This window comes from Pleurodeles waltl, chromosome 3_1, assembly GCF_031143425.1.
Source record: "Pleurodeles waltl isolate 20211129_DDA chromosome 3_1, aPleWal1.hap1.20221129, whole genome shotgun sequence".
NCBI classification, from domain to species: domain Eukaryota; kingdom Metazoa; phylum Chordata; class Amphibia; order Caudata; family Salamandridae; genus Pleurodeles; species Pleurodeles waltl.
Genome location: NC_090440.1, coordinates 518,150,098 through 518,170,076, shown reverse-complemented (window position 1 = coordinate 518,170,076; position 19,979 = coordinate 518,150,098). Strand labels below are relative to the sequence as shown.

Below are 19,979 nucleotides of genomic sequence, written 5' to 3'. Positions count from 1 at the left end.
GAAAATGTATTTGTTTTTTATTTCAATGTTTAGGGTTTTGTAAAGACTACATGCCACATAAATGTTGCCTTAGAGCACAAGGGGGGGGGGTTGAAACGTTCTGCTCATCTGCAGGTAGTTAATGATAATAGGCCCTAGGCCAGCAGAGCATTAGAGATCATGGAACATAAATTCAATGGGTTGAATTACAATCTTGCAGATGTTGGCCCCAGCTTTCAGTAACCAGTCTTAGACATCTGACTGGTTTTGATGAGGATTTGGTGACAAACCGGAAGCCCTGTAGGAGTCTTAAATATCAGACCATCAGACGAGTAGAAGGGGTAGGACACCAGAGAAACAGGAATTCCAGCCATCCCCTGTATCCAGGTACCAGTCTCATCTCTGGCAATATTTCATTCCAATGGATCTGAAAGTTGACATGATCTATAAGAGATTATTCATTTATTGACAAAGTGATAACAAAACATTTAAAGTGGCAGTACCACCAATTAATAACTGTAACGGGATAGATGGAAGTGAAACCTTACCACGAAACATAAACATCTCTTATTTAAGTCACACAATTGACACAGTATTTACAAATCTGATCCTTGTCACACCTTGTTTCCATTAAAACTTCAACGTAACTTGTTGACATCTAAATATTGACACACCTATTTCACACTAGAAAACATAGGGACAGTGTAGTAATGACTGGGCACTGTAGGGTTTCTTCCATGTATCTTTATTCCATTAAGACAAACCTCTCTCTCACCTTCATCAGCCAGGCACATCAAGCAGCTGCCTAGGCACCGTACAAACTTCCCAAGAGCCAGTGATGCAACAAAGGACCCCCAAAATTCTACTAGTCAACCCTTCACATATGATAAGCTGCACAGGAGTTCATGCATTCTAACACACAGTTTACTTACATCAGGGTAGTGACATACCTTGTTGTACCAGAAAACGTCAACATATCCTACTTATGTCAGAAATTCCAACACCAGGTTTATGTCAGATAATATTGCCACACCATGTGTATACATACTGCTGAAACACTCTGCACTAGACTAACTACACACCTTTTTTGCACATTGTTTATACAAAATATGGTACATGTAGGTTACAGTAGAAGACAGTAAAGCATACCTTTTGTTGGCTACAATATAACTACATCTTGTGCAAGCATGAACAAATTGACACAGATTGTTAGTGCAGGATCACTAGCACCCATTGCATACAGCAAACCAGAAATTCACTTGTGTTTATTCATTTTTAAATACTTTCATAGCACCCAACATTTTTCTATTCTTGTTTATGACAGATTGTTGGCACAAACCTATCTCAGAATATTGGCTGACTTTGTTTACATCAGACACATAACGTATACCAGTAAGGAGAGAGCAGTGACATAGGCCCTCATTATAACCCTTGCGGTCAAAGACCGCCAGGGCTGTTCTGGAGTTTGTATCGCCAACAGGCTGGCGGTACAAACTCGGGCATTATGACCGCGGCGGAAGCGCCGCGGTCGCACCGCTGGGACCGGCGGTTTCCCGCCACTTTTGTCCCAGCGGTTGTAATCCCCCAGCAAGGGGATTACGAGTCCACCTCCCACCAGCCTTTTCATGGCAGTATTAACCGCCATGAAAAAGCTGGCGGAAAGGGGAGTCGCGGGGCCCCCTGCCACGGCCCCATGGAGCTTTTCACTGTCTGCATAACAGACAGTGAAAAGCGCGACGGGTGCAACTGCAACCGTCGCACCGCCGCAACACCGCCAGCTCCATTTGGAGCCGGCTCCAGTGTTGCGGCCGACATCCCTGCTGGGGGCCGCCCGGCAGATACAACTTGGCGGTCGGCGGTTGCCGCCTGCCAATGTTGTAATGAGGGCCATAGTTCTTTTATATTGAAAAATGTACTGGTCTAGCGTTCATTAGAACAGTACTATGCATTAATAGCATTAAATCACTGACCCATTTGGTTTACCCTAAACCACTGACACAGTCAGACCATTACCACACAAGTTTAGCTCCATCAAAGCATTACACAACTTCTTTACACGGAAATATTAGGACATCTTGGTTTTATTCACCTGAAAATGGCACGTCTTGTTTGTGCCAAGAAGTAGACATATTTTGTTTCGAGAACAGCATTGACTCCCCGTGTTTCTCCAAAAGAGTGATTCATTTTGGTATTGAAAGAACACTGATGCATGTTCATGATGTCAAAACATCCACACATCATGTTTACACCTAGGCACGAACACGCCTCTTTTTTTACTGGAAAATTTCAACACCAGCAAAGTGACATATTGTGATCACTCCAGGTCTCTGGCATGCCTTTGTTTGCACGTGGACATTACCACAGCTCCTTAGAGAGGTCTGACATTTCTTCCAGTTTCCTACTCCAGAAGGGTCATGTCAGGGCAGCACAAACATTTGTCAGGGGTAGTAAGTGTTATGTAATTCTACAGTACACTACTTGTGAAGCAGCTCTGCACAGAATAGTGAAGCTGCTAGAACTGAGCCCACACATTTAATTTCTCCCGATATATTTTACAATTGTTGTTAAGTTTTAAAAATCTGTAGCAGAGACCTCCAACAAAAGCAAAAGAGGGTTTACTAGCTAAATGCACACGTTTGTTTTGGGTGGTTCTACTGCTAAAAGTGATTTATCTCTCAGACTCTCCTGTACCTGCATGGTTCCAAGCGATCCTGTGGCTTGACTTAACTTCTGGGGTGCCCTGTGGCCATGAGAGGGTTTATGTGAGAACAGCCTCTCGCTTCTAGACATCAGCCCAGCTGATGGTGCAGATGCAGCAAAACTCTGATGTGGGCGTGCTTAGCATGAATGCAGAGCGGCTTGAAAGCATATGTTGCAAAAAAAACAAGGAGATGTAGGCTTTCGACTCTTCACATGGCTTTTCAATGAAGATTGATGTATGTGGTCTTTCTTTGGGACACACGTGCCCCATGGCTGTGAATGAGTCTGCTCCCTGCGATCTCTGGCAGGCCCATCCGAAACCTGATTGCAAGGAAAGAGTAACGAATCTAGATTATCTAGATTAGTCTGGTAAACTAAACCTCTCACTTATGGTACTGATTAAACTATTCCTTTAAGGTAAGGCCACTTTTGCAAAAATAGAGCTTCCTGGTTGGCCTCAGGCCTTGTTGTGGCACAAGCCACTCCGAATCGTCTAACAGTTCCCATCAATTGGCCTTTAAGGGACAGGAAGGAATACAATAGTTGTAAACTAGTCACTCAGGACTGGGACTTTGGAGGTTATTTGCCGAGCCAAGAACGGTTCTTTTTTATTTACTTTATCTTGGGACTGCATCTATGGCTCTACAGGGAAGACTCCTGCTGAAGGCCAGCATTGGTTCAAAAGTACGTACTTGCTGACGCTGATAAACTCCTTAATAGGAAATGATGGTGCACAGTAAACAGACTGTACCATTCACAGCCTAGGGGCAACGTGTCTTGGATCTGGGCTTCCTTCGTCCATTAACACCAGTTTTGTTTTATTTTGTCACTACTTATAATCTAAATTCTAAACAAAATTACTTCAATGTTGAACTGTGCACTAACTCGTTTACTCCCTCCAGGTTACCACCCTTTCTGACTTTATGTGGAACCCTGTTGGCCTCTTGTGGTCCTCCATATACCTGTGTGTCATGCTGCTCCTTATACAGATTGCAGGATGCCTGAGAAGTATGGCACTATTCTGAACCTCAGGCCTGGTGTAAAGAAGACAAACTTCCATGCCATGCTTTAATTCCACTTCTCTACTGCTCTTCAAAAGCTCGCTCAGAATAACCTGCACAGTCAGTTTTGTTCGGAAGATGTCACAGGGAGGCCGGTGCCTCTGAAAGGCCTCTCCTTGGTTTTGCCAATGCAGCACTGAAATTGACAAAGTCAATAGTGGTGAGTGGCCATCTTGGATTGTTATGTTCCATACTTCCAAGATATACAGCACTTCATATCAAAAATCAATATGTTGGCAATCTTGAAAATATAGAAAATAACTTTCCAAGATAGGGGGACACCAATATTCTCTTTGACAGTGCAGGTGGCATCGTACAACAGTTAACAAAGACAACAGATGGTGATGGGAGCGAGAGAGATGCAAAACTTATGGGTACAGTACCTCTGTATGTAGATGGCCACCCAGAGAAAACATGAGGATACTGGCACTTTGTACGTTTAATCATGTCCCAGGTTTCCTCCCAAGGACCAGCAATTCCCTGTGGTTATTTTTCACTTTGGTTCCTGAATTTGGACTGTTGTCCCAGGAATTTGCCTGTTTTAATTATTCCACCTCTTAGGGGCTTTGTAAATGGTTTGGCCCCCAAAGATCCAATCCGTCCTGTCGATCGTTTGCAAACGTACACAAGGTGTAAAGTCAGTCCTCAAGACATAGCTGATTAAACATGCACCTCATTGCGGCGGCCCCTGAATGGCAGCATCAAGGGGGAGACGCCGGTGGAAACGAGGCTGATGATCACAGAGCCGCACTTCTGCTTCCACAAGCTCGTTGATCAGCAGCAGAGTTAAAATGTCTGTAAAGTGCTGAGTGTGCCGCAACTCCTGATGCCTGGTCCTGTCACATTCCATTGTGTGAAAAAGGCTTGAAATTGCTGGTGAAGGTATTCTGTCACCATGAAACAGAGGGACAATTTAAACAATCATTGGCAAAACCAATAGGTCTCGTCTGTGAAAGAGCAATTGGCTTTGCCAATGTGTTTTAGCCATGTTGTACACCAGCGTGGCTGCTGTTCAGCATGGTTAAAAGTCAGTGGTGTAGAGAAAAGTAGTGAGGAGTACCATAGAGTGGAATGGCAAAGAGTAGAGTAGAGTGACAGAGAGTGTTGTTGATTGGAGTGTCATAGTGTGGAGTCACACAGAGTGCTATACACTGAAGTGGCATAAATTAAAGTGGACTGGTGTAGAGTGCATTGGCGTAGAGTGTTGCAGAGTATAGTGGCAATGAGTGCAGTCGCATTGAATGCAGTTGTATTGAATTCAGCGGGCTGCACTGCAGCATCGTAGAATACAGTGGCATGAATTAGAGTGGTGCATAGTAAAGGGCAGTGGTGCAGACTGGAGGGGCACAGACTAGAATGGCATAGAGTAGAGTGGCATAGAGTTGAGTGGTGCAGAGGGTAGTGGCACAGAGTAGAGTTGAGTGGCTTAAAGTGCAGTGGTGTAGAGTACAGAGTAAAGGCCAGTGACATAGAGTGGTAGAGCGTAGAGTAGCATAGAGTGGTGCAGAGTAGAGTATAATGGCATAGAGTGGAGTAGTGTAGAGTAGAGTTGCATACAGTTCAGTGGTGGAGAGTGCAGTTTTGCAGAGCTAAGTGGAGTATAGTGGTTTAAAGAGCAGTGGCGTAGAGTACAGTGATACACAGTAAAGTGCAGTTGTGTAGAGTGCATTGGCATAGAGTGCAGTGGTTAGGAGTAGAGTGGCGTAAAGTGCAGTTGCATAGAGTGGAGAAGAGTGGCACAGAGCGCTGTGGTGTAGAGTATATTGTTTCAGTGTAGTGAAGTGGCATAGAGTGGAGTGGTGCAAGGCAGAGTGCAGTTGCATAGAGTGTAATGGGGTAAAGTGGTGCAGGGTGCATTGGGCAGAATAGATTAAAGTGGTGTACAGTGTATTGGCATAGAGTACAGTGTTGCAGAGTGTTGTAGAGTACAGTGGCATAGAGTGGAGTTGAGCAGAGTAGATTGGTGTGACCTAGACTGGAGTGCTGTAGAGTGCAGCGGCATAGTGCAGTGGTGTAGAGGAGCGGGGTGAAGAGTGCATTGGCACAGTGGTACAGGGCAGAGTAGAGAGGCACAGCATGAAGGGGCATAGAGAGCAGTGGCATAGTGTGGAGCAGAGTGGGGTGGTGCAGAGTAGAGGGCAGTGTTGTGGAGTGGTATAGAGTGTGATTGCACAATGCCATTACAGACAACACATTTTCAACTGAAATGACTATTACATTTGCACAGACATACAGTTTTACTAATAAACCTATACAGTGCACAGAAGAAAATGTGTGGAAACTGCATCACACAGTGTATTGATTTCCAACAAACTTCTGAAATAGCAAAAAATATGTTTATATGTGTTCTTAATTTTGATATTTTCTGACACATGTACACAGTTCATTTAAATGTTGCTGTGTGCTGGAACAGAAATTCTTTCCTGTCCCCAGTATCTAGCAAGATTGTCACATAAATCCTTTCACTTTGAAGTCCGAGAAAGAAAAGTAAACAAGTACCCTTGGAAGACAGTACCTGACATTTGACCTCTGTCTTTGAATGCACAGCAAATGTGATGAGATAAGAACAAGATTTACAGGCCAGTTTACAAAAAGTGAGCACTCAGAAGGATACTGTAAATAAGGTTTGGGCAAGGGAAGGTATGAACTCAAGCTGGACAGCCTAAAACAAAACTAGCAAATGGAAAGAAAAAACAATGTGAGTTACAAAGCCAATGGCAAGCAATGGACAGAATGCATTTCTAGATCAGCTTTCTGATTGTCCACAAGATGTCTTTAGCAAACCAGACAGCTGCGCTGTCTGGTAGGCTGGGACCCAATAAATTAAATAAATATTTTTGATTTTGTACAACTCTTGCTGCTATAAAGCTGTACTTTTTTATGTTTGTGAAGACCAAATGTAAAATGTGCATTTCATCTTTGGCCTTCCAATGAATTTTTATCAGGTTCAAACCAGTTTACTGCAGGTTTCACCCATATGTTTGCAGTAGATGCATGAACACACTGAGCTATCTGATGCTTGTGTTGACTTTGATCCACTGAGGTGTCACGAGTCAGAGGCAGCAGAGTGATATCTATGTATCAAATGGAGCTGATCAATAATGAGCCAGGAATGCACAGAGGTTTGTAATATGTTAATGTCTATGTTACTTGGGCTTTCTAGCCTTCTGGTGAATCCCAGCCACACTTTTTGGGAGCTTGTTGGGTAGCAGAATCTCCTTCTAAAGCACAGGTCTCCAAACCAAACTGGGGGAAAGAGGGGCTGACTTGATCACATGTTTTGGGAGATGGAGGTGGTATGCAGGCACTGGCCTAGAGGATCACCATACTGAAAATAGTGCTGTTTATTTAGTGAAAAAACTGTGGCAGTGAGCCACGCTCTAAAGAGCCATCCTTACATTTTTTGTGACTTATGCTGGGGTTGAGAGTAGGTGTCGAAGGAGCACAGGCTCCAAATAACCCTCACCCCCCCCCCGCTCAAAGTCTACCCTACCCCTGCATTTTTGATAAATGATAGCTTTGTTAATACCTTTATACTTTAAGGAGACCAGGCTGCCACGCATGTTGGCAATCATGTATTCAGTTGCATGTTCGATTGCATATTTCAAAGGGAAAACTCAGCATAACTGCAATGTTTGAACTATTAAATATGTGTATTGCTGCCAATTTTGTAGAATAATTTTAAAAAGGTTTGCCATTCTGCCGGTGTCCCAATTGATTTTTTGTTTTTTTACGCAAGGGGGTGCTGCATTAAAAAGTCGAAGATCACTGCTCTCAAGTAACTTTGTCTCAGGATGTTGAATTTTTATTCTGGGAAATCTCTTTCAAGTGAGAAACTGAACAATCTCTAGAGAGAAAAAAAAATCAGCAGCATACTGTATGCATGTATGTTTATCGGTGCACTGAACAACAGACTCGTGCCACTGTTTCGTCGGGTACCTCCATGTGACTGGAGCTATAACCACCTGCACAGCTGTGAGCTTTGCTTGTGTACGGATATTGGGCCTGATTACAACTTTGGCTGAGGGGGTTAATCCATCCCAAATGTGACGGATATCCTGCCCGCCGTATTACGAGTCCATTATATCCTATGGAACTCGTAATACGGTGGTTGGGATATCTGTCACATTTGGGACGGATTAACCCTCTCCGCCAAAGTTGTAATCAGGCTCATAGTGTCCTAATTCTTGAAAATGCTAGTTTCAACATAGGTTCCGAAAGGAGATGGTTGCCATGTGACTGGCAACTGTTCAGTAAACTTAAAAAAAAGAGAAGAAATATTGTTACCTGCCTGGACTTTTTCCCCCACAGGTTACATCGAAGCCACGGTGATTCCCGCTGGAGCCAGACGGATTCGGGTGGTTGAGGACAAGCCTGCGCACAGCTTTCTGGGTAAGAAAATGGAATTAATAAGCAAAAAAATGAACCAAGTTTTTATTTTTCCTATATTAAAATATGATCTGGTATCTGTTACCTTTTCCTTCAATAACCAGAGACCGGGGCATGTCGTGCTAAGAATGGAAACCTTATCCTTTTCTGAACACCATATAATTCACTGACCGCCTTTTGCCAGAGGTTCTTTTTTTTGTGAGGTTATCATCAGACGGGGCCTGGATCGTGTTTAACTGCTGCTAAATCGCCATTTTGTACCCAGGCGAGGACGCTGTTATCTGAAATATATTATGAAAATACATCTGGGTTTATTCTTCGGTGATGTAAGGAAATAGTCTTTTTGGTTTGTTTTTGCAAAGTGTGGGAGAGTGGAGCTGATGAGCTAATGCTGTGTTTAAAAATATCAGTCGATAAATTAAATCGAAGGTGCACATTGGAGAAGGAGTTGGTTCTCGGATTCTTTGTTTGCACACATTTCTTGCAGGGTCCCATTCTGACAACTCGGTGGTACATAAGGCGACTACAGCCAGGGCAGGGCCCTATTCTGCCTTCTGGAATGTGCTTGGTGGCATGCAGGCTAGGGGACTACCTACAGAGCAGAATGGGCTGACAGCACCCAACCATTGAAGCCCCATAGGAAAAATCTATTGGCGACCTCCTGCATGCAGTCTTGGGCTGTTTTGAACATTTGTGATAGGGCTGATCTTGTTTTCTGTCCGGCCCTGGCCACACCTACATCTTCATGTAGAGTAAGTAAATAGAGTGGCCTGTTGATGGATTTTTCAACTCTCCATTGACAGGTACCAATGAAAGGCTGTGGCAGAGTCACTCACATGAAAGGTCTGACAGGCAATGGATTCTACCCAGGATATACCGGCCTATCAGAGGCACCATCGTCCTGTGATATCGCCGGATTGTCGTATAGGCTGGTCTGCACACTGCCCATAAGGTTTCTCACACAGGCTAAAGCCACAGTATTTTACATAGTACTAACTAGTACCTCTGGGCAGTTCATGGTGTTAGAAGACCCTAGAGCAGAGGTGTAAGGAAATGCCTCCTTGGCATGGTTGCCCCCTGACTTTTTGCCTTTACTGATGCTATGTTTACAATTGAAAGTGTGCTGAGGCCTGCTAACCAGGCCCCAGCACCAGTGTTCTTTCCCTAACCTGTACTTTTGTATCCACAATTGGCAGACCCTGGCATCCAGATAAGTCCCTTGTAACTGGTACTTCTAGTACCAAGGGCCCTGATGCCAAGGAAGGTCTCTAAGGGCTGCAGCATGTCTTATGCCACCCTGGAGACCTCTCACTCAGCACAGACACACTGCTTGCCAGCTTGTGTGTGCTAGTGAGGACAAAACGAGTAAGTCGACATGGCACTCCCCTCAGGGTGCCATACCAGCCTCTCACTGCCTATGCAGTATAGGTAAGCCACCCCTCTAGCAGGCCTTACAGCCCTAAGGCAGGGTGCACTATACCATAGGTGAGGGTACCAGTGCATGAGCATGGTACCCCTACAGTGTCTAAACAAAACCTTAGACATTGTAAGTGCAGGGTAGCCATAAGAGTATATGGTCTGGGAGTCTGTCAAACACGAACTCCACAGCACCATAATGGCTACACTGAAAACTGGGAAGTTTGGTATCAAACTTCTCAGCACAATAAATGCACACTGATGCCAGTGTACATTTTATTGTAAAATACACCCCAGAGGGCACCTTAGAGGTGCCCCCTGAAACTTAACCGACTATCTGTGTAGGCTGACTAGTTTTCGCAGCCTGCCACAAACCGAGACATGTTGCTGGCCCCATGGGGAGAGTGCCTTTGTCACTCTGAGGCCAGTAACAAAGCCTGCACTGGGTGGAGATGCTAACACCTCCCCCAGGCAGGAATTGTCACACCTGGCGGTGAGCCTCAAAGGCTCACCTCCTTTGTGCCAACCCAGCAGGACACTCCAGCTAGTGGAGTTGCCCGCCCCCTCCGGCCAGGCCCCACTTTTGGCGGCAAGGCCGGAGAAAATAATGAGAAAAACAAGGAGGAGTCACTGGCCAGTCAGGACAGCCCCTAAGGTGTCCTGAGCTGAAGTGACTCTAACTTTTAGAAATCCTCCATCTTGCAGATGGAGGATTCCCCCAATAGGGTTAGGATTGTGACCCCCTCCCCTTGGGAGGAGGCACAAAGAGGGTGTACCCACCCTCAGGGCTAGTAGCCATTGGCTACTAACCCCCCAGACCTAAACACGCCCTTAAATTTAGTATTTAAGGGCTACCCTGAACCCTAGAAAATTAGATTCCTGCAACTACAAGAAGAAGGACTGCCTAGCTGAAAACCCCTGCAGAGGAAGACCAGAAGACGACAACTGCCTTGGCTCCAGAAACTCACCGGCCTGTCTCCTGCCTTCCAAAGATCCTGCTCCAGCGACGCCTTCCAAAGGGACCAGCGACCTCGACATCCTCTGAGGACTGCCCCTGCTTCGAAAAGACAAGAAACTCCCGAGGACAGCGGACCTGCTCCAAGAAAAGCTGCAACTTTGTTTCCAGCAGCTTTAAAGAACCCTGCAAGCTCCCCGCAAGAAGCGTGAGACTTGCAACACTGCACCCGGCGACCCCGACTCGGCTGGTGGCGATCCAACACCTCAGGAGGGACCCCAGGACTACTCTAAGACTGTGAGTACAAAAACCTGTCCCCCCTGAGCCCCCACAGCGCCGCCTGCAGAGGGAATCCCGAGGCTTCCCCTGACCGCGACTCTTTGAATCCTAAGTCCCGACACCTGGGAGAGACCCTGCACCCGCAGCCCCCAGGACCTGAAGGACCGGACTTTCACTGGAGGAGTGACCCCCAGGAGTCCCTCTCCCTTGACCAAGTGGAGGTTTCCCCGAGGAACCCCCCCCTTGCCTGCCTGCAGCGCTGAAGAGATCCCTAGATCTCCCATTGACTTCCATTACAAACCCGACGCTTGTTTCTACACTGCACCCGGCCGCCCCGCGCTGCTGAGGGTGAAATTTCTGTGTGGACTTGTGTCCCCCCCGGTGCCCTACAAAACCCCCCTGGTCTGCCCTCCGAAGACGCGGGTACTTACCTGCAAGCAGACCGGAACCGGGGCACCCCCTTCTCTCCATTCTAGCCTATGTGTTTTGGGCACCACTTTGAACTCTGCACCTGACCGGCCCTGAGCTGCTGGTGTGGTGACTTTGGGGTTGCTCTGAACCCCCAACGGTGGGCTACCTTGGACCAAGAACTAAGCCCTGTAAGTGCCTTACTTACCTGGTTAACCTAACAAATACTTACCTCCCCTAGGAACTGTGAAAATTGCACTAAGTGTCCACTTTTAAAACAGCTATTTGTGAATAACTTGAAAAGTATACGTGCAATTTTGATGATTTGAAGTTCCTAAAGTACTTACCTGCAATACCTTTCGAATGAGATATTACATGTAGAATTTGAACCTGTGGTTCTTAAAATAAACTAAGAAAAGATATTTTTCTATATAAAAACCTATTGGCTGGATTTGTCTCTGAGTGTGTGTACCTCATTTATTGTCTATGTGTATGTACAACAAATGCTTAACACTACTCCTTGGATAAGCCTACTGCTCGACCACACTACCACAAAATAGAGCATTAGTATTATCTATTTTTACCACTATTTTACCTCTAAGGGGAACCCTTGGACTCTGTGCATGCTATTCCTTACTTTGAAATAGCACATACAGAGCCAACTTCCTACAAGAGGTCTTCAATTTGGGGGGTCGTGACCCCCAGGGGGGCCATGGAGACATGGGCAGAGGGTTGTGCATTCCCCCAGGCTCTCTTCTCCCATCGTTAAAAATGCCTCAGCTGAACTTTGATTTACTGAGTCTCCTGTGCTGTGAAATAATGCCACACAGACAGCTAAAAAACGCTTTGGTGCCAGGGTGCCTGCTTCCTGAATTAAATGCAAATGTGCGCTACGAGTTGCTCTGCCAATGTAAAGGGTAATCTGCAACTATAAAGGATGCTTGGGAGCTGGTTCTTGGCTTTAAATGATCGAGTCACTCAAAGCTTTATTATAACAAATATTTATTCTTTGCGTAGTAGTGCAGAGGTAACAACTGTACTGTGAAGTGTGTGATTTTAATTGTAATTTTATTTACATAGCGCTTACTTCACCTGGAAGTGTTGAAGGGACAGCTATTAAATATGGCATTAGATGTGCTCTGATATTTCTTAAATCTACATTTTGAAAGCACCGTTTTATCTTAAACCTTTTTGTAGTGACCTATCTTATACTGTAGGTAATGCAAGTATAAAATAATGCCTCACATATTCACAGTGCTTTCTGTCACAGGCTGTGACAACGTCCCTCTAAAAATACTCAAGTCACTCTTCTCCACTGCACCAACCAAGATTTAATTATTTTACTTTTCCTTTACACACAGGCCTCTGCAGTGCACTAACTAATAGAGGTTTCATAATGCACTACAACGCATCTCCCAATGAGTAACATCTTTCTTTTATTTTATTTTCAGGTATGCTCACTTTTATTTTATATGCAGCTACCTGATGGTGAAAGACTTTAAAAAAACTTACAGAATATTTTGGGGCTTATTTATGAAAGGCTTGCACCACCAGAGCATCACATATTTGACGCTCCTGTGGCACAGGCCTCTCATTCATACCTATGAGGCGACGCAAAGCCACTCTGCATGGCTTTGCATGGCGTGAAAGATATGGAGTAAGGCAAAGCAGCGCAAGCCAATGTGTTGCCTTACTTTGCCTCAAGGAGGCAATCCATGGGCACCCACACAACACCCATGGATTTTGACGCTGCCCTAGATTTACAAAATTACGTAAACTGGAGCAGTGCCAAAACCGTATGCTTCCCTAGAGCAGGCGTAATGAGGAAAAATGTTTTAATTTCTCCTTGTTTTTTCCTCTTTACATGTGTGGTGCTATCTGCTGCACGTATAGAAAGAGGAAAATGCCTCTCGGGATTGTTTTTTTGAAGGGAGGTACGCCTTCCTGCATAAAAACAATCCTGCCTTCGTTGGCGCTAGGCAGGAATTGGTGCGCCACACAGGTGGAAAGGATAGGAATGCACTGTATTTCATAAATACGGTCCATTCCTGCCCTTTTATATTGCCGTAGGGCAGTGTAGCAAGAATACTTGCGCAACGGCCCTTCGCCAATTCCTCTTAAATTAGGACCTTGTTTTTAGCCACACCTTTGACCACACCGCCACACTCACTGACCTTTGGCTTGCTAAACACTGTTTAATAGTATTTCCTCACCATAAAAATGGTTTGCTCTGAGAATTGGGGACGTTTATGATTGTCAATGATGAGGGGTACCAGGTTCTCAAACATTTTGTCAGAGGGGGTCCTTACACCTAAAACATTTTGAGAGGGGGTCCCAGCATCAAAAAGTTTGAAGACCTCTGCTCTAGAGAGTGTAGAAGAACAGATGAGAGAGTGAAAGTAGTTAAAATGGAGAGTACAGGAAAAGGAAACAAGTGAGGCGCTTGACCACAGGCAGGGTGTAGGGGAAGGGACATTGTGTATTACTCTTGCACCATAGCTGTAACTCTCACCTGGACAGTGGCTCATTAGGCCTGGCTTAGCAGTGCAGCTCTCTGCAAGATGTATTGTTACCAACTAGAGTCAGCTTTGGCTTCCTGCATGGGAGCATTACCCTCTCACCTCATGCTATTGGCTATTTGGTGTCTCATCCCACCTTCCATTAAGTGCTTCCATTGGAATGTTATTTTTTTACATCTGAAAAGTACATTGAAGAATCACACTGTTTGCCACGTTCAATTCTTTATTCCTATATACATCCTATAAAGAAAGTAAAAATGTATTTCTGCTTTTACCTCAGCATTGGCAAAGCCCCAAGGGCAGGCTTTAATATGATAAACAACATTTCTGAATGCAACACAAGTAAATATAATTTGTGAACGCCTGTGTTTACATACACTTTCGCATTAACATAAGATGTATTGGCTTTGCCAATGCATGTTTTTCTTCAGCTACATTTGCTTCCATAACTGGACCCCATAATGCAGGAAAGGCCTAACCGAACGTTTTTACAAGGGTAACGACTGCTGGTTAAAGATCACCTTTAGAGGCTTGGAGGTCATTTTCTACAGTATTCTCAAAAACGCTTACCTGTATGCCTGCCTGTACTACCCCCTGACCACACCTGTTGAGATGCACCTCTCAGGATAGTTACCATTTGGGCAAAATCGAGAGTTGAAATTTATTTTCAGAATAGGACGATTCTGGTGATTCATCTGGGGCCTAGGAGAGTCCTGCTCTGTGTTTCACCTTTGGATACCTATCCACCACCCTTATGTTTATTCTTTACATGTTGTGAAACGTCTCTTCTTTGTATTTAACTTTCTTAACTGCTTCTCAACGAATGTAAATAATTCATCTTTTCCAAGGCCACCGTAAAACTTTTTCTGCATCCCCTGCTCCCTTGCTTTACATTCACTGATGGATTTAGAAAATGCTTTTCTTTTTTTTTGCTAATCATTGCCATCTAACTCCTCTATAGTAATCCCTTTTCTACGTTCTTCTTTTGCAACAGCGTCATTGCCTTTGTGAGTGTACTTTCTAATTACTAACCAGGAAGTCATAGAAGAATTAGCTGAGAATCCTCCTTCAAATTAAATGGACACTTCGAATCGAATCATTCAAGACTTTTCCTCTATCAGTTAAAATTCAATCGAGGCTCTTATATATAACACACTTCTCTATAGATACAGAATTTGTAAAATAATTTAGTACATTAGGCCCCCATACCCCTTTTAGGCCTTGTAATTGTAAGATAGAAGACCACTCAGTAGATCATACAGCTGTTCAAAGGCAAACTAAGATTAGGGTTGACGCAGGACGTGTCTAGGAGTTGGCTTCTTTAGATAGCACCTTCCGTTTCAGTTTTTAGGTTGAGTATAGCAGCGCACGTGTTGGTATGTATCTGGGCGTTTTACCACGTCCGCTGCACTCTCATCACTAAAACTCGTTCATGTGCTTGCCTTTCAAAAATCTTTTGTTTTAGTTGGTAAATTCTTTACGTTTGTCCCTCCTTGGGGTGGTTTTGTTACCGCCTTGGCCATCGACCCTGTTACATGGATAATTGCACTTTTGCAGATAACTTCGACTGCAAGCAAACTTCTTTTTCCTTTTGTGTCTCTCCTTCGTGCTCATGCTCATGGCAGCAGTGGCGCTTTGAATTGGCTTGCTCATGTTAACTGTTTTACTATTTATTTTCAGTTTGTGTGGCAAGAAAAGTCCAGTTAGAAATGTGAAACTCTAATAGCTCTAAATCAAGCAAACACGAGACCCATTGCATTGCAAATGCTTACTTGGATCTCTGTCTGATTCCGCCCCGGTGTTGGCTGGCTTCTCCTGGAAGTGAGCCCTAGCCAGGAAGGGTCTCTGCCCTTTTCATGTGTAGTGGTGCTGTTGAGCACAGTCCGGATGCCGGCTAAAGGCGTTGTAGTGGAAATAATAATATCATTAACAAAGTTATGAAGCCCTGTTGTGCCTCATGCTGTTTCGAATCAGAGTTGATGTGGGATGGTTTTCCGTTCATGTGGAAAGAGGCAGATGATGTAAAGTTTCTAGGAAAGTTTGTGCTAAATAGATACTGACTGATCATGATTGTGATTTGAATGCTTGGTGCAGGAGGGGAAAGATATAACGGAAAAGAGAGGTCTCCCTGTAGTAGAGGGGGGAAGCTCTCCTCATAAAAAGAACATGTAAATTAACCGACATACCTGCTCTCTCTGCTTGCCAGAAGGCTGCAACAAATCTCACCTGACCTGAATTAAAAAGTCTAATATTCGTTAGGTCAGATTTGTCTGAATAGGTATTCGTCAGCCTAACATGCAACTCTCTGGAACAGTTTTTGCAATCCAGTCTCAATTTCTGAAATATACCAAGACATTCAGTCCAAAAATATTTAGTTAATGCCAAGTTCCTAAATTCTCAATTTAACCGAGGGTGAACCAGTGGTATTACAGGAATTCTTTCCTGCAGTACATTAAACTAGTGTTCCTGTTCCGCAAGAGTAAAGCTTCAGAATGCGCTTTTTGCATGTGGCCAGCAAGCAGGCTGGCCAGATGCAAAAGGATGCTGTCCCACCCGGCTTTGTAGGTGTCCACGTAAAGACTGTCAGTCCCTTAATCAGCCATGGCACTGTCCTTGAGGCTTTCAAAAGAGCATGAGGTATCTCTCTGCTGAAAATTACACATGCAAAACCTCAAGATTTGCCTAATTTCAGGTCCATTTTCAACCTGCCATCCCACGTAGATTGTTGAAAAGACACCAGTACTGGATTACAAGACCTAGTTAGTGGAGTCGCCATTTTAATGGAGCTCAAGGAGGAATCTATCCTGAATAATATATCGAGCCTGGGATGACTTGAAATCTGGATGAAATGAGACATGCAGTGAAAGGCAATAGTATCAGGACTCTGTGGCTGTTGGTTCTGTTGGCTGTCTTCAGACCAGTCGACCATGCTATGGTATTGATGAGGCTCTGCGAATATGGATGCTGACTTGTACCATTTAACAGAATATAGGCCCTCATTACGACTTTGGAGGTCTTCCTCTTAGACCGCCAAAGCCGCAGGCACCAGAAGACCCACCATATCACAGGCACTGCCGGATTTCTGCCACATTGCGGGCGGAAATCCAGCAGTAGTTGTGCTGGCTGGTGGAGGCTCTCTGGCGGTTCCACCACCGGCCCCATCAGTAGGACACCGCCGTATTATGGGCCATAATACGGCCTGGCGTTGTCCTGCCGGTGTCCTGCCGGCGGTGGAAACGCCCCTTTCCGTTCCCTGCTGGATGACCTTTTCTCGAGGACTGGTAAGGTGATTGTCCAACAGGGCATGGGGTGGGAGGGTGGGGGGTGTTGTGTGTGCGTTTATCAGTGTGTGGTGTCTGCGTGTGTGCATGAACGTGTGTATGCACGGTTGTATGTGTGTCTGAATGTTGAAGTGAGTGCGTGTCTGCATGCAAGTGTGTATGGGTGTGTGTATGCGAGTGTTGTAGTGAATGCGTGTTTGCGTGTGAGTATGCATGTTTGGACGGGTGTGAGTATGCATGCTTGAATACGTGTACGAATGTTCAAGTGAGTGTGTGTAGGATGCGTGTGATTGAATGCATGTATGAATGGTTTGAATGCGTGTTTGTATGTGTGTGAGTGAATGCGTGTATGTAAGTGTAGGTGAATCGGTGTATGCCTGGTGCGTGTGTGTGTCTGTGTGCATGTATGCAGGGGGAATGAGGGTGCTGTGGCTGAACAGGGGTGGGGATTGTGGGGTGGGAGCGCTGTGGGTGAAGGGAGGTGTGGGGTCGGCTGCCGGTGACAGGGAAGAAATTCCCTGTGACCGGTAGCCTTTATGCCATGGTTTTCATGATGGTGCTACCGCCACGGAAACCACGGCGTAAAACCAGCTCCTAATACCCCTAGTGGTCTTCTGTGACTCGCCGGATCAGAGATGATCATCTCAGGCCCAGCGGTTCTCACCGCCATGGCGGTATGAGTGGAGATGTGGTGGGTTGGCCGAGGCCAACCTGCCACACTCATAATATGGTGGTCAGCACTGCCAGCCTGTTGGCGGTGGTACCACGACTTTACCCTGGCAGTCAAAAGACCGCCAGGGTCAAAATGAGGGCCATAATATTTCTTTGTGAGTATATCACTGTTAGACCCAGCTCTTGATCAAGTCATGACCATTTTTGCCAAAGAACCCTGAATATAACGCTAGCTTTTTGCTAGTTGTCACACTATCATTGGATTAGGACCAGCAATTTAAAGATGAACCCTACCAAACTGGTGGAGAAATGTGTGCCTCCCTCCTCTTGGCTCACTGACATCTGGCCCAAAGAACTGCACATGCGGACTAGCATTGTGGCTACGTTGAAAAACTTGGGGATAAAATCCGAATCCAAGCTAACGATGGTCCCACAGCTTTCCATTGCTGTTACGAATATCTCTTTCCACCCAAACATCATCAAGGTGGTCTTTAAATGTCTAAATAATACCATTCTGATTGAAGCAATGACAACTGTAGTTCTTCCTGGCACCAGGATATAACAGTAGTGTTTGTTTTCTAAATCCTTATTCATTAATTTACAAAGAACACATTTCAGCTGCTCGTATATTATTGTGGCTCATTTAGCACAATCCGATATCTCCAATTCTTCGCCCGTTAGACTGTCTGTTGCTCAGAGAGTTCAATGTAAGTCAATGCGCATTGCTCATATAGCTATTCTGGCACTGGCTTTAAATAAGAGAGTTGATCTGTACATATCATTAAGAACTATGCATTGAGCAACTACAGGATTGCCATCAGTTTCTAGGTTTTATGAAACTGGGTGAAGAATCACTATGTGCAATTAGATGGCCCTGCGTTGCATGAATGGGAGTAAAATGGACAGTTGAGTATTTACTAAAAAAACACGCACAACCCTTGTGCTAAAAATGCTGTTAGTGCAATGCTAAAGCATCATGATACGAAAATGACAGAATGGTGTTTTGCTAGAACTTTGTCCTTTAGGCATACTTACAATACAGATTGCTTAGCCTACAGAGCCATCCAAAGGTCTCATGTAAATTTAAGAGAAATTCCACTGTACATGTGGAAACAGCTTATTCTACACCACATCATGCTACTTCAGTTGATCTTGCTTGTCCTGGAATTCTAAGGGTACTTGCACTTTTCTCACCCGCTTACTGTCTACGCAAGGAAACGTTGGGTTTGAGTCCAGTGTGTCCTTCCTTTACACATCAAAAGTATGGTCAGATGACAGAGAGCCTCACTGAATGTGCCCACGTGTGGATTGCCCATGTCTCTAAAAGTCCAGTACTACCTGTAGGAGGGGGGCCTACTTACATATGTGGTTCTCCCATAAGGTTGTTGACTGACCCCTGCCACTCAAACCATCTTGTCATTGCACACACACACTGCAGGACTACCCTACCAGCAGTGCTAAAAGGCACATATTCCTGTCTCCTACGAGACCCGCACAGAACCAGCTCCATCTGGAAAAATACCACTCTACTCAGAGTTCATCTCTGTGCAGAGCTCACCAATCAGATTACCACACTCCTAATCAATTATCCTCAAACATAACCACTTACCTCACCCTTGCTTCTTGAAAGAGATACATTATTCAGCTTCCTCTAGGTCTCCAAAAATGTGGTTTGCATTGATCACTATTGCTCATTGCACCGAAACAATCAACACTCTTCAGTCTCACATATTTCAGTCTCTTGTCTCTTCAGTCTTCAGTCTCTTAATTTGGCTCTACACAGTTGTTCGGTGTTAATTACTTGCCCCTCCCCATCACATCTGATTTTTGTATTCCTGTGTCAGCTGGCCACCACACACCATAACTTTCTAGGTACAGCAACTCAAGTTTGAGGTGCTCCTGCTACAAAACATATTTTTTCTTTAAAGTGCTCCTTTTCACATTAAAGATAGGTTAACACTAAGCAAAATAAATAAAAGAACTAGAATGAGTACTTGTCTCTTGATCCCTTAAGACCTCAGACCACAACTTGAAGCAGTTGTCTTGGAAGGTCACTTCCTTACAGCCATCACATTTTCTTGAATAGAAAGTGACCTACTGGTGCTCTGTTCTAATGAGTCGTCTTCTAATGTATTTGATGAAAACTGGGTATTTTTCCAGACCATTCACCGTCTGTCCCCATGGATCAGTGTTTGATTTTATTATGAACCAAGAGAAAATGTGTCCTCTTGTCTTGCCCTAGTGTCCTTCCTCTAAGGCTGTTAGAACTGTTTCTTGGAGTCTAGAGAGCCATAAGATTTGATTTAAAAATGTAGATAGG

The 19,979-nt window shown here is 44.7% G+C and overlaps 1 protein-coding gene across 2 annotated transcripts in view; it reads left to right on the top strand.

The window, feature by feature from the left end:
* ADAMTS17 (ADAM metallopeptidase with thrombospondin type 1 motif 17) overlaps positions 1–19,979 on the top strand; it is a 1,096,962-nt gene that overhangs the window by 855,544 nt on the left and 221,439 nt on the right. For both annotated transcript variants that reach the window (XM_069222781.1, XM_069222782.1), the window contains one exon: positions 8,052–8,132. In XM_069222781.1, the coding sequence (XP_069078882.1) occupies positions 8,052–8,132 (81 nt within the window). The remainder of the gene's footprint in view (positions 1–8,051; positions 8,133–19,979) is intronic.